Source organism: Monodon monoceros, unplaced genomic scaffold (genome assembly GCF_005190385.1).
Source record: "Monodon monoceros isolate NGI ecotype Baffin Bay Population unplaced genomic scaffold, NGI_Narwhal_1 Super_Scaffold_22, whole genome shotgun sequence".
NCBI lineage: Eukaryota > Metazoa > Chordata > Mammalia > Artiodactyla > Monodontidae > Monodon > Monodon monoceros.
In genome coordinates this window covers 21463179-21479214 of record NW_021703779.1, presented here as the reverse complement: position 1 = coordinate 21479214, position 16036 = coordinate 21463179, and the positions used below count along the sequence as shown (strand labels likewise).

The 16036-nt window shown below is 41.2% G+C and overlaps 1 protein-coding gene across 2 annotated transcripts in view; it reads left to right on the top strand.

The window, feature by feature from the left end:
• PCYT1B (phosphate cytidylyltransferase 1, choline, beta) overlaps positions 1-15613 on the top strand; it is a 127012-nt gene extending 111399 nt beyond the window's left edge. Inside the window, exons 8-9 of one of the 2 annotated variants that reach the window (XM_029241333.1) lie at positions 14642-14704; positions 15014-15291. In XM_029241333.1, coding sequence (XP_029097166.1) covers positions 14642-14704; positions 15014-15073 — 123 coding nt within the window. In that variant the 3' untranslated portion in view covers positions 15074-15291. Of the gene's footprint in view, positions 1-14641 lie in introns of both variants that reach the window. The other variant, XM_029241331.1, reaches the window with a different exon arrangement.
• The last annotated feature ends 423 nt before the right edge of the window (positions 15614-16036 follow it).

Genomic DNA, 16036 nt, shown 5'->3' with positions numbered 1-16036 from the left:
AACAGTGCAAGAGTGTTCCCTTTTCTCCACACCCTCTCCAGCATTTATTGTTTCTAGATTTTTTGATGATGGCCATTCTGACTGGTGTGAGATAAAGCAATTTTATTATACTCCAATAAAAATGTTAAGAAAAAAAACCTATTGCCTAATCTAACGTCTTACAGATTTACACCAGTGTTTCCTCTAAGATCCTTTTTTTTTTTTTTTTTTTTTTGCGGTACACGGGCCTCTCACCGTTGTGGCCTCTCCCGTTGTGGAGCACAGGCTCTGGATGCGCAGGCTTAGCGGCCATGGCTCACGGGCCCAGCCGCTCCGCGGCATGTGGGATCCTCCTGGACCAGGGCACGAACCCGTGTCCCGTGCATCGGCAGGTGGACTCTCAACCACTGCGCCACCAGGGAAGCCCTAAGATCCATTGAGTTAATTTTTATCTGTCTTATGAACTAAGGTTCAAATTTATTCTTTTGGATATGGATATCCATTGTCTATCACCATTTGTTGATAAGGATACTCTTGACATCCTTGTTGAAAATCAATTTACTTTTGATATATGGGTTTATTTCTAAGTGTTGTCATCTTAATAATATTAAATCTTCCAATCCATGAACACAGGATGTCTCTCCATTTACTTAGGTCTTTAGTTTCTTTCAACAATGATTTGCAGTATACAAGTCTTAAATTCATTGATTAAATTACTCATAAATATTTTTTTCTTTTTGTTATTTTAACTGGATTAAAAAAAATTTTTAGATTGTTTATTGCTAATGTATAGAAATACAACTGATTTTTTTCTATATTCTTAAAAAAAAATAGTCCTGGAGATGTAATGTGCAGCATGGTAATAGTTAATAATACTCTTGCCTATTTGAAAGTAGATCTTAAAAGTTCTCATCACAGAAATTTGCAACCATGTATGGTAACAGATTAACAAGACTTATTGTGATCATTTACATATATATATATATATATACACACATACATATATATGTACATATTATATGTGTTTTATATATATATATATATATATATATATATGTTGTACACCTGAAACTAATATAACATATGTCAATTATACCTCAAAAAATATACACATGAACATAGACTTTTTTCCTCTATTGTTTACTGTTATATCCTCAGGGTTTAGATTAATCCTCAAACCATACATAGTGTGCTGTTGGTAAATGTTTGTTGAAGCAATGAATCTTTTGTGAGCTTTCAGATTCTCCATGCCAGGAAAACCCTCCATAATATTTTATGAGAGACAAAATGTTTCTTTTCAATACCATCTTAGAAATACTTTAGCCATGCTAGCAAAAAAACAAACCCATCATATGTATATGCATACACATGTACATATACATACATATACACATATACAGTTATTTATGCATACCTCATTTTGTTTATCCATTCATCCATCGATAGACATTTAGAGTGTTTCCACTTTTTGGCTATGAACATTACTATACAAGTATCTATTTAAGTCTCTGCTTTCAAGTCTTTTTGGGTATATACCCAGAAGTAGAATTGTTAAACCATATGATAATGCTCTTTTTAATTTTTTTGAGGAACTGCCATACTGTTTTCCATAGTGGCTGCGCCAGTTTACATTCCCTTGGCAATGCACGGAAGTTCTAATTTCTCCAGCACTTGTTGTTTTCTGTTTGTTCCTTATAATAGCCATTTTCATGGCATTGCTAAGTTTTAAGACTTAATTTTGAGAAAAGAAATATAAAATGCAGTTCGTGGATATGAACTAGATTTCCCACTTGTCTTTTGGACAGTTTGAAAAATTTGTCTTCCAACAAATATTCAATAAAACATGAGTAAACATGAAAAGCTTCCTACTATGAAACTTATGGAGAGCTGGTCATGAGCAGGGGCTCACTTCCTAGCTGGGTAGCCTTGAGCAAGTTCATTTACCTCTCAGCCACTTCCTAGGGTTGTTGGGAGGATTAAATTTTCTCATACTTTAAAGCCCTTTATAACAGTGCTGGGTACACAGGGCACGTGTCGGGCACTGTTTCAGGGTGAGTTGTTGCTTATTGATTTGCACAGAACTGAAACTCTCCATGAGTTCCATCTTGAATATCAGGAGGTCCAAACCATCTGTAACTAGGATATTTTTTATTTCCTTTTTGGTGGTGCCAGAATATATCTGAAACACTGAAACCTTTAAATGCATGTGTCAAGACATTTACTGCCTTACTAGATATTAAGAACTTTTTTTAAAAAGGGAAAACATTGTAGGAGGGGAAATAGAAATTTATTTTCATGTGGGCAGGACTATAAATGGGATTATTTTCTTGGGAGAAAACTTTATAAATGGAAACCTCTTAATACAGCAAAAGACTGAATTTAAATTCAGTCTTGTCTCTTTGAAAATGCCACGCCACAGTCTTCATTATTTGTTATATTTCTAAAGTGCTTTTCTTCCCAGGAAGCTCATTACAAACTGTCTCCTGACCTGATTCAGTTCAGCTCCTTCACAGGGGAACCACCTTTCAAAATGTACCAGAAACAGATCAGAGAGCTTGCAAATCAAGACCCATAGTTGTTTTGCCTGGATACTGCATTTTATAAAGTGTGACACCACTGTTTATCATTAAGGGTTCAAATGATTTCATCCCCTTAGGCAGAATATTCAGTTATGAGCTTGAGTCAAACTATAGGAGACAAGTTGGAGATTCCTTAGAAAGTGGGCTTCTAATGGAAATGCTGACAATCCATTAACAGCAGGAGGGCTAGTGGCTGCCACTAAAAATATACTTAAAGATTACAGTAATAAAAACACATATTTTAAAATGCCTGCTAGGGGCTTCCCTGGTGGTACAGTGGTTGAGAATCCGCCTGCCTATGCCAGGGACACGAGTTCGAGCCCTGGTCCGGGAAGATCCCACATGCCGAGGAGCAACTAAGCCCATGCGCCACAACTACTGAGCCTGCTTTCTAGAGCCCGCGAGCCACAACTACTGAGCCCATGTGCCACAACTACTGAAGCCCAGACGCCTAGAGCCCGTGCTCCACAACATGAGAAGCCACCACAATGAGAAGCCCGCGCACCGCAACGAAGAGCAGCCCCTGCTCGCCGCAACTAGAGAAAGCCCGCACACAGCAACGAAGACCAACGCAGCCAAAAATAAATTTTAAAAAATTTAAAAATAGAAATGCCTGTTAGAAGTTCAAGGATATTTTTTTCATGTTGCCATTAATAGCAGGCCACCCTATCCTTTTGGCATTTGATTTTGTCTCATAAATGGGCTTAATCTAAATTAATGCTGTTGTACTACAGCATTTGTTTCTGTTTGATTTTGAGGGGTTTGGATGTCTTCCGGCAGAATTATCAATGCCTTTAATGGAAGATGAATAATCGGTGTATCCGTAGAATTATGGAGTTTTAAATCTGGAAAGGATCTCAGTGATCAGCAAGTCATCTCTCTTGTATCTGCTAGAGGAGATTTGAGCTCCTAAAAAGTAATGGGCTACAACTCAAAAAGGGAAAATGACTGCGGGGGAATTGATGTTGTGCCTGAGGCCTTAATATTTTCTTACCTGTGACATTATTGCAATGCCCTTTGGCCTAATCTCCTTGCCTCAATTATCTTTCTTTCTTCCTACCGTATCTTTTTTTTGATGGTCAAAATAGTGTGTTCATTGTAGAACTATTAGAAAGTAAAGAAAATAATAAAAGAAACTAAAAATCACCTCTAGCCTCATCACCCAGAGTAGTCACTGCTAATATTTGGCGGGTATTGCCCCCATCTTTTTTCCATCTACATGTATATATTTTCTTATTCTAAAATCATTACCTTGCAATAGCTCATGAACATTTCCTCACATTACTGAATATTCTTTAAGGACTTGATTTTCGTCAGCTGCTTAGTGTATAATCTCAGAGTTGTGCAAGATCTCTCTAACCTGTTTAGGGAGTTTGACATTTTATCTGTTGACACTGCAATGAATGTCCATGTACACAAATTTACATCTCTGACCGTCTCCTCAGGGAAAAAAGTTTTTGTGCCTATTTGCCCAATTACCCCTCCGAACGGCACTACTATTTTACCCTTCCACCAGCAGTAACAGGAGTGTAGTCTTTTTCCTGAGCCCTCACCAACACTGGCCATTACCAATTAAAAAAAAAAATCTTGGCGGAGTGACATCAAGATGGCAACATAGGTCATTCCTGACTTTGTTCTCCCTCACAAGAGAACTATTCACAGAGAAGACACCACTGAGAGAATCCTAGAACACTTGGGTGAGGCTGAAGCACGCCCTGCACCACAGAGACCAAGACAGGTGGCATTAGAAGGGTAAGAGGAGCTGCTACGTGCTCACCGTACTGCCCCTCCCCCAGGCCAGCATGGCACCGTGGAGAAATCTCCCCCGAGCCTCTGGTTCCTCCAGTGGCGAAAGAGGCCCAGATGGACATCCAGCTCTCCCAGCACTGTGGGTTCTTTCTTGCGAGACCATCTCTGGTCTTACCCCATGGTGACTGCAGAGGAATCTGAAGGACTTGACCACTGAGAATCTCATCATGCCACAACCAGCACTCTGATCTTGACGGACCAAGTTCCTATGTGCAGTGCCCAAGTAGTAGCGCCAGCCAGCCACTTTGTCCATCTGCAGAGTCGAGTCATTGGCACCATCTGACCTGGGAACTCAGTGGAGTCCAAGTCTGTCTGATTTGGGTCCTCAGACAAAGATTTTTGGCCCTGGAGCCCGGTCTGTCCCCATGCATGCAGGGGAGCTGAGTTTTAACCCCCACTGACTGCTGAGTGAAGCTCCCAGCCCCACCCAACCAGAAAGCCTTGCCAGAACACCTGGGAAGCTGCACAGCCCAGCAATACTTGAGCACAGAGTCTGGCAGGCAGAGCTGACAGACGGCAGAGCAAAGCCAGTGGCTGTGTTCAGCTACAGAACTTAGAGTGCAGGTCAGCTTGAATCAAGACCACCAACAAAGAGCCTTTCTGGCCTTGGAATTAGTTCTCCCACCGTGCCCAGGAAGGGAACCTAGTTCACAGCCCCACTCGTTGCTGAATACACCTTGCAGCCCACCCGACCACAGAATCTAACTAGAGCACACGGGAAGCTGCCTAGCTCATCCAGCAACCCTGTGTACAGTGGCACTTGAACAGAGAGCAAAACTGGTGGCCCTGTCTGGCCAGGGAATTCAGTACACACTCTTGCCTGACTCAGGTCCCCAAACAACAAGCCGTACTGGCCCTGGAGCCTATTCTGCTGCCCTACCAGGGAAGAGAGGGTAATTCATGGCCTCACCTACCAGTGAGTATAGTACCCAGTCATGACCATCTAGTTATCCTGACCAGAAAACCCAGGAAGCTGTGGAGCCCAAGCTACAGCCTCACTTGTGCAGGGAACCAAATCAGCAGTCCTATCCAACTGTTCTCAGGCAGCAGCAAGCCCTCCCTGCCCCGTCACCTCAGAACTTGGGCAGCGGCCTCACCCCAAAATAAACCCTGATAGCAAACCATTCCTGCCCAAGGATGTTACCAGCAAACACATCCAGAAACCCAAACTGAGCTGACTGTCTCTCTCTGCCAAAGTACACATGTAAAGTCTGGAAGAGAAGACCACTTACTCAAATGTGCATATACCAATGTAAGAAATCAAGGATCATGAAAAATATGGTTAATATGACAGCAAAGGAAACTAATAAAGCTCCAACTACTGACCCTAAATAAATGGACATCTCTGAACTTTCAGACAAAGAATTCAGAATAATCCTCCTAAAGAAGTTTAGTGAACTACAAGCACACAGAGACAACACAATTAGGAAAACCATACACGAACAAAATGAGAAACTCAAAGAAATAGGAACCATCAAAAAAAAAAAAAAAAAAACCCCAAACAGAAACCCTAGAGCTGAAAAGTACGATGACTAAAGAACTCAACAATGAGCTTCAAAAGCAGACTCTACTAGGCACAAGAAACCTAGAAGTCAAGAAACTATCCAGTCAGGAGGAAAAAGAAAAAAACAATGAAGAAGAGTGAATAAAACCTATGGGAATTACAGGACACAATCAAAAGAAACAGTATGTGCATTATGGGAATTCCAGAAGGAGAAGATAAAGAGACAAAGTGTATTATTTAAATCAATAATGGCTGAAAACTTCCCACAACTTGGGAGAGAAAGGGACATCCAGATCCATAAGGCACAAAGGACACCAAATAGGTTAAACCTGAGTAGGGCTACACTGAGATTATAATTAAATTGTCAAAAGTCAAAGACAAAGAATTTTGAAAGCAGCAAGAGAAGAGAGAAATTACAAACACTGGAACCCTCATAAGACTTCTGGTAGATTTCTCAACAGAAACGTCTGATGTCAGGAGAGAATGGAATGGTATATTCAAATTTTTGAAAAAAACCATCAACCAAGATTTCTATGCCTGGCAAAGCTATCCTTCAGAAATGAAGGAGAGATAAAGGTATTCCTGAAGAAACAAAACCTGAGGGAGTTTATCACCACTAGATCTGCCTTACAAGAAAGGCTAAAGGGAGTTCTTTGAGTAAAAGGACACTAAATAACATCATAAAACATAAGAAGGTAGCATAAAACTCACTGGTAATGGTAACTATATAGTCAAAGTTAGATTCTGTAATGTAACAGTGGTACGTAATTCACATAACTGTACGTTAAAGGTTAGAAAACAGGACTTCCCTGCTGGTGCAGTGGTTGAGAATCCGCCTGCCAATGCAGGGGACACGGGTTTGATCCCTGGTCTGGGAAGATCCCACATGCCTGTGCACCAAACTATAGAGCCTGTACTCTAGAGACTGTGAGCCACAACTACTGAGGCCGTGTGCCACAGCTACTGAAGCCCGCATGCCTAGAGCCCGTGCTCTGCAACGAGAAGCCACTGCAATGAGAAGCCTGCACACCACAACAAAGAGTAGACCCCAGTCGCCACAACTAGAGAAAGCCTGCACACAGCAATGAAGACCCAATGAAGCCATAAATAAATAAATAAATAAATAAATACTACTTTAAAAAGTTAGAAAACATAGTAAAAATAACCGTGACTACAATAATTTGATATTGGTTACACAATATTTAATAATATATCAACTGTCCAGCAACAATAACCTAAAATGTGAGGGAGAGGACAAGCAAAAGTAAAGTTTAGGAAGTCTATTGAACTTAAGTCATTATCAGTTTAAAATAGTGCGTTATTATTTTAACATAGTCTATGTAAGCCTCATGGTAATGATAAGGCAAAAACCTGTAGTATTTACACAAAAGAACATGATAAAGTTGTCAAAGCTTACTGATACCAAAAGACATCAAAACACACACAAAAAACACAGCAAAATATGAAACAAGGAACAGAGGAACTACAAAACAGCCAGAAAACAATTAACACAATGGCAATAATAAGTCCTTCCCTATCAATAATTACTTTTAACATAAATGGACTAGATTCTGCAATCAAAAGATACAGAATGGCTAAATGGTTAAAAAAAAGACAAGATCCGACAATATGTTGCCCACGAGAGGTTCACTTTAACCTTAAAGACACAGACAGACTGAAAATAAAGGAGTGGAGCTCAATATTAAAAAAACAAACAACCCAATCCAAGAATGGGCAGAAGACCTAAATAGACATTTCTCCAAAGAAGACATACGGATGGCCAAGAAGCACATGAAAAGCTGCTCAACATCACTAATTATTAGAGAAACGCAAATCAAAACTACAATGAGATATCACCTCACACCAGTTAGAATGGGCATCATCAGAAAATCTACAAGCAACAAATGCTGGAGAGGGTGTGGAGAAAAGGGAACCCTCTTGCACTGTTGATGGGAATGTAAATTGATACAGCCACTATGGACAACAGTATGGACGTTCCTTAAAAAACTGAAAATAGAATGACATATGACCCAGCAATCCCACCACTGGGCATATACCCAGAGAAAACCATAATTCAAAAAGACACATGCACCCCAATGTTCATTGCAGCACTATTTACAATAGCCATGTCATGGAAGCAGTCTAAATGCCCATCGACAGACGTAATGGATAAAGAAGATGTGGTACATATATACCATGGAATATTACTCAGCTATAGAAAGGAAAGAAATTGGGTCATTTGTAGAGACGTGGATGGATCTGGAGAGTGTCATACAGAGTGAAGTCAGTCAGAAAGAGAAAAACAAATATCGTATATTAACGCATATATGTGGAACCTAGAAAAATGGTACAGATGAACCGGTTTGCAGGGCAGAAATAGAGACACAGATGTAGAGAACAAATGTAGGGACACCAAGGGGGGAAAGTGGCAGGGGGGGTGGTGGTGGTGGGATGAACTGGGAGATTGGGATTGACATGTATACACTAATATGTATAAAATACATAACTAATAAGAACCTGCTGTATAAACAAATTAAATTTAAAAATTAAAAAATAAATAAAATTTAAAAAAACAAACAGAAAAAAAAAGAAAGGGGTGGAAAAAGATAATCCAAGCAAATGGTATATTTTAAGAAGTCAGGGGTAGGTGTACTTACATGAGACAAAATAGACTTTATAGTAAAAATAGTACAAAGAGACAAAGAATGTCCACATATAATGATAAAGGGGTCAATCCATCAAGAAGATATAATAATTGTAGATATTTATGCATCCAACGTTGGAGCACCCAAATATACAAAGCAGACCTAAATTGACAAACAGCAGTACAATAATAGTTGGGGACTTTAATACCCCACTCTCAACAATGGATAGATCATCCACACAGGGAATCAATAAGGAAACAGTGGATATGAACAACGCAATAGATCAACTGAATCTAAGAGACATATACAGGATATTCTATCCAATAACAGCCGAATATACACTCCTAAGTGCATATGGAACATTTTTTAGAATAGACCATATGTTAGGCCACAAAACAAGTCTAAGCAAATTTAAGAATATTGAAATCATACCAAGTATCTTCTCTGACCACAATGGTATGAAACTAGAAATCAGTAACAGGAAGAAAACTAGAAAATTCACAAATACATGGAAATTAAATAATATTCTCCTGACCCATCAAAGAAGAAATGAAAGGGGAAATAATTTATCTTGAGACAAATGAAAAATGGAAATACTACATACCAAAACTTATGGCATGCACCAAAAGCAATTCAAAGAGGGAAGTTCATAGCAATAAATGCCTACATTAAGAAATAAGAAAAGTCTCAAATAACGTAACTCTATACCTTAAGGAACCAGAAAGAGCAGAACAAACTGAGCCCAAAGTTAGCAGAAGGAAGGAAATAAAGATTAGAGCAGAAACAAATGAGATAGAGAATAGGAAGACAATAGAAAAGGTTAACAACACTTTAACAAAACTAAGAGTTAGTCCTTGGAAAAGATAAACAAGGTTGTCAGACCTTTAGCTAGACTCACCAAGAAACAAAGAGAGAGGACTCAAATCAACAAAATTATAAATGAAAAGGGAGACATTACCACTGATACCACAGAAATACAAAGGATTATAAGAGGCTACTATGAACAATTTATACACCAACAAACTGGACAAAATAGAATAAATGGACACATTTTTAGAAACATACAACCTAACAAGACTGAATCAGGAAGAAAGAGAAAATCTGGACAGACTAATTAGTATTAAGGAGATTGAATCATTAATCAAAAATCTCCCAATGAAGAAAAGCCCAGGACCAGATGGCTTCACTGGTGAATTTTAGCAAGCATTTGAAGAAGATTTAATGCCAATCCTTCTCAAACTCTTCCGAAAATACTGAGGAGGTGGGAAACTCCCAAACTCGTTTTACAAGGTCAGCATTACCCTCATACCAAAGCCAGAAAAGGACACTCTCAGAAAAGAAAACCATAGGCCAATATCCCTTAGGAATATAGATACAAAAATTCTCAGTAAAATACTAGCAAACTGAATTCAGCAGCACATTAGAAAGATCTTTCGCCATGACCAAGTGGGATTTATCCCTGAGATGCAAGGATAGTTCAGACACAAATCCATCAATGTGATGCATCAATTAATAGAACGAAAGGAAAAAAATCACATGATCATCCCTATAGATGCTGAAAAAGCATTTGACAAAATTTAACAACTATTTATGACAGTTGTTAAAAACTACAAACTAGGTATAGAAGGAATATACCACAACATAATAAAGGCCATATATGACAGTCCCACAGCTAACATCATACTCAATTGTGAAAGGTTAAAAACTTGTCCTCTAAAATCAGGAACAAGGCAAGGCTGCCCACTCTCACCACTCCTGTTCAACATAGTACTCAAAGTCCTAGCCAGAGCAATCAGGCAAGAAAAAGATATAAAAGGCATTAGGATTGGAAAGGAAGAAGTAAAATAGTCTCTATTTGCATATGACATGATTTTATATGTAGAAAATTCTAAAGACTCCATCAGTAGACTGCTAGATCTACTCAATTCAGTAAAGTTGCAGGATACAAAATTAACATACAAAAATCAGCAGCATTTCTGTACACTGATAATGAATTATATGGAAAAGAGACTTAAATTATCCCATTTACAGTAGCATCAAAAAGAATAGAATACTGGAGCTTCCCTGGTGGTGCAGTGGTTGAGAGTCCGCCTGCCGATGCAGGGGACGTGGGTTCGTGCCCCTGTCTGGGAAGATCCCACATGCCGCAGAGCGGCTGGGCCCGTGAGCCATGGCCGCTGAGCCTGCGTGTCCGGAGCCTGTGCTCCACAGCGGGAGAGGCCACAACAGTGAGAGGCCCGTGTGCCACACACACACAAAAGAGAATAGTATACTTAATTTAACCAAGGAGGTGAAAGATCTCTGCACTGAAAGCTACACGACACTGAAGAAAGGAATCCAAGACGACACCAATAACTGGAAAGATATCCCATGCTCATGGATTGAGAGAATTGTTAAAATGTCCATACTATCCAAAGTCATCTATAGATTCAATGCAATTCCCATCAAGATTCTAATGGCATTTTTTTTCAGAAATAGAAAAAAAGTCCTAAAATTTATATGGAAGCACAAAAGACCCTGTGTGGACAGCCAAAACAATCTTGAGAAAGAAGAACAAAGTGGGAGGCATCACACTTCTTGCTTTCAAACTATACTATAAAGCCGTAGTAATCAAAACAGCATGACAGGGCTTCCCTGGTGGTGCAGTGTTTGAGAGTCCGCCTGCTGATGCAGGGGACACGGGTTCTTGCCCCGGTCCGGGAAGATCCCACATGCCACGAAGCGGCTGGGCCCGTGAGCCATGGCCGCTGAGCCTGCGCGTCCGGAGCCTGTGCTCCGCAATGGGAGAGGCCACAACAGTGAGAGGCCCGCATACTGCAAAAAAAAAAACAAAAAAAAAAAACAGCATGACAGTGGCATAATAACAGACACATAGACCAACAAAACAGAATTGAGATCCCAGGAGTAAACCCAAGCAAGGGAGCCAAAAATACTCACTAGAGAAAAGACAGTATCTTCAATAAGTGGTGCTAGAAAATTGGACATTTACATGTAAAAGAATGAAAGTAGACCCCTATCTTACACCACCCACGAAAATCGACTTGAAATAGATTAAGGATTTCAATGTGAGATCACAATCCATAAAATTCCCAGTAGAAAACATCAGAGCAAAACTCCTTGACGTGGGTCTTGGCAATGATTTTTTGGATATGACACCTAAGGCACAAACAACAAAATAAATGAGACTACATCAAACTGAAAAATTTTGCATGGCAAAAGAAACCACCTACAAAATTAAAAGGCAGCCTACGGAAAGGGAAAAAATATTTACAAACCATGTATCTGATAAGGAATTAACATCCAAAATATATAAAGATCTCATAAGAGTTGAGTAGCAAAAAACCAAGTAATCCAATTTAAAAATGGGCAAAGGACCTGAAAAGACATTTTTCCAAAGAAGATATACCAGTGGTTAACAAGTACATGAAAAGATGTTCAACATCACTAAATCAACAGGGAAATGCAGATCGAAACCACAATGAGATATTATCTCACACCTGTTAGAGTGTGAGCAATAAAAAGACAAGAGAACAAATGCTGGCAATATGTAGAGAAAAGGGAATGCTTGTGCACTGTTGGTGGGATTGTTAACTGGTACAACCAATACTGGAAACATTATGAAGGTTCCTCAAAAAATTCAAAATATGATCCAGAATTTCCACTTGTGGGAATACAGTTGACCTTTGAACAGGTTTGAACTGCATGGGTCCACTTATACTTGGATTGTTTTCAGTATTAAATACTAAGGTACTACATAATCTACAGTTGGTTGAATCCACAGACAGAACTGTGAACGCCGAGGGCCCAACTCCAATGTTTTACACCGATTTTTCGACAGCAGAGGGTCAGCATCCATAATCCCCCCATTGTTCAAGGGTCAACTATTATATCTGAAGGAAATGAAAACACTGTGTTGAAGAGATAACTGCACCCCTGTGTTCATGGCAGCATTATTGGTAATAGTGAAGACATGGAAACAACCTAAGTGTCTGTCGATGGATGAATGGACAAAGTTGTGGTTTATACACACACACACACACACACACACACACACAATGGATTATTACTCATCCATATAAAAGGAGGAAATCCCACCATTTGTGATAACACGGATGGACCTTGAGGGCATTTTGCCAAGTGAAATAAGTCAGAGAAAGACAAATACTGTATGATTTCACTGACAGATTGTGTTTACCAGAGGTAGGGAGTATGGGGAGGGGAAATTGCATGAAGGGGATCAAAAGGTACAAATTTCCAGTTATAAGTAAGTACTAGGCATGTAATGTACAACATGATCACCATAGTTAACATTGCTGTATGGTATATATACAGGTTTTGAGAGTACATCCTAAGAGTGTTCATCACAAGGAAAAAATATTTGTATCCATATGAGATGATGGATGTTAACTAACCTTATTGTAGTAATTATTTCACGATTTAAGTGAAATCATTATGCTGTACACCTTAAACGTATATAGTTTAAGAACCAGAAAGAGAAGTTCAGTTGTTCATACAATTGAGTTGTATGTCAATTCTATCTCAAAACTGGAAAAACTTTTAAAAGGTTGGGAAGATGAAAAATATCTTTAGCAATCTGATATATTAAAAGAGCTATCTCACATCACTTTGCGTTAGTTTATTAGTGATGCCAAACATTTTTTAGAGTTCATTTATAAGTGAGTTACCTGTATGTGCCAAATGGTCGTTATATTCTTTTTGGTTTCTAAGCTCTGTTTATATACTAAAATGCTTTATTTGTATTTAAATGTTGCAAAAATTCCCCCCCCCTTTTTTTTTTTTTGCAGTACGCGGGCCTCTCACTGTTGTGGCCTCTCCCGTTGCGGAGCACAGGCTCCGGACGCGCAGGCTCAGCGGCCATGGCTCATGGGCCCAGCCTACTCCGCGGCATGTGGGATCTTCCCGGACTGGGGCACGAACCCGTGTCCCCTGCATCGGCAGGCACACTCTCAACCACTGCGCCACTAGGGAAGCCCTCCCCCTTTTTTTCATTTGCCTTGTACCTTATTTCATAGTGGTTTGGTTTTTTTTTTCGGTACAGACGTTTTAAATTTTCTATACAGCCAAACATCAATCTTTTTTTTTTAATGGTTTCTTTTTTTGCTTTTATGCTCATACCCAAAGGTATTTCTACATCACCCATCTTACCATACCCTTCTCTTGATTAAAATCTTCCAGGGGCTCCTCAGGAGAAATCCATCCTCCTCCTGGTGCTCCAGCCTCAACTACTGTCACCCTATAGGCACTTGGGGTCCAGTCAGGCCAAGCAGTTATGCTTAGCCCTGTCTACCTAGCACCTTCTGTTTGGAAAGCCAGTCCTCATCCAGCCCCACGGGCTCACCACCCATCTCCACCCCATCTTCCCGCATGTCACTGAAGCCCCAGCTTCGATATGACCACCAACTTTATCCTTTTCTTCCCCCCATGCCCCTCCTCACCCAGGTAACTCCACTCCAGCCCCCAGGGTCTCCTTGCTTGTCCTGGGATGTGCACTGCATGCTCCCTTCTCGGAGTTGTCTGGAACGTGCTTCCCCCCCGATTGCCATTCATGTGGTCCCCTCCTCACCTCTTTCAGGTCTCTGCTCAGACAGCATCTTCTCAGTGAGGCCTTCCCTGAGCACCCTACTGACCTTTGCAGCCCACCTGTCTCCCCGGCCCACACCCCAATCTGCTAACCTCTCTCGTTGTAGTTTTCTCTCAGACCATAGTTCCATCTGACACACCTCATATATTGTTTATTGTGTGATTCCTCCCTCATATCCATGAGGATAGGGATTTATTTCCTGCTGCACTTCGAAGTACCGAGGACATTGCCATTTGCCTGGCACATCAGATAGCAGTTCGATTTGGAGATGGAGGAAAAGGTGGTAAGAAGGGATGAGTCCCAAGAACCAGCCGGGAGGATAATCTGATGTGGCAGCATCTTCCTGCCCCAGAATCTCACTCAGCCCCTCCCCAGAGATAGTCTGGGGAACACGGGCTGTCATGCGAGCCTGCGTTTGTGCGTGCAGGTATTTAGAGCAGCAGCTGTCCTTCCTGCCTTGTTTGTTTCCCTACCACCTCAGAAGGCTCCTTTAACAGACGCCTTCTCTCCCTTCTCTCTCTAGAAGCAGATGTTCCAGGAGAGGAGTAGCCGGATGCTGCAGGCCTTGTCCCCGAAGCAGAGCCCTGTGAGCAGCCCCACCAGGAGCCGGTCCCCTTCACGCTCCCCGTCGCCCACCTTCTCGTGGCTCCCGAACAAAACCTCACCCCCCTCCTCACCCAAAGCCGCCTCAGCCTCCATCAGCAGCATGAGTGAGGGGGATGAAGATGAGAAGTAAAGGCTGCTGGGAGAAAACAAGAGCCACGCCACCCAGGCTGGGGGGAGGGCGGGGGCACGGGGGATGCCTGAGTGGTGTGGGAGCTGCAGCTCAGCCAGGAGACCCTGAGCTCTGCTAAGGGAAGGCCTTGAGACCAGCTCTCCGTCAGTCTCCACTCAGCCTAAGACTTGGACTCTGCATGGAGGTTTCCCGCCAGACAACCTATACAAACCTTCTTAGCATCATCTAGAACCACTCTACTTTAACCTTGCTAAGGAAAGATGAGCACCCCGGGAGACTTGCACTGAGTGGGGTGCCTTCTGCTTTGGTCCTTACACTGGCCCCCACCAAGTACACCACCTGTGGAAGCGGCTGTTCCCTCAATCTACTTCCAGCTCCTAAGGGCCCTGCACGTTGCCTCCTACCACCCAAGCTCTGCCAGAATAAAGTTGTTTCCAGTAGAGGTGGCAAAGTGCTTCTGAAATAGTCAAGCTACAGACAAATGCCAACCTTCTCAGTTTAGCCACGAGACCTGATGTTGCAACACATCAGTTCTTTCCAGTTCCAGGAACGTGGCGTCTAGACCAAGCCTTGCTTTAGGCTACATATGTCAAAGGTCACCTAGTGTGAACCTCAACTTCTTATTCCAAGGACAGTTTTGTCAAGGAGAACGCCACCTAGGGCGTAATGTCTCCTGGTTGTACTCTTTCATCATTGGTTTGACTTGTTTTCCAGAAACTACCTTAATCTGTGGGAAATGCAACAAAACAGAACATCATATATATACATACATATATATATGTATATGTGTATGTATATGTATATAAAGGAGCCGCTTTGCTTTGGCTCCAAGTTTAGCAGATGGTAGATGTTTCCTGAAGCTTCTCCTTCAAGGATGCTATTATGGAATGGCTTTTCCCATTTCTGACCAGTTAACAGTTTCATAGACCTCAAGTAACGGTTTGATGTACCAAACCACATAGTATACCAATAGGGGGTGCTACCTGCACGTGTCTGTTCTATGTATGCTCCCAATACGCCATCCAGGGTGTGTACCATGTGCGATATGAATCTATGGTGGTGGCATTTTACATTATCCCCCTCTACTGCTCTCACCCTAATACCCTGCTGAAACCCTTGGTCTTAAGAACTACCTGGTTCCCTTGTGACTTGGGCACTTTGTCAAAAGCTCATCCTGCATTC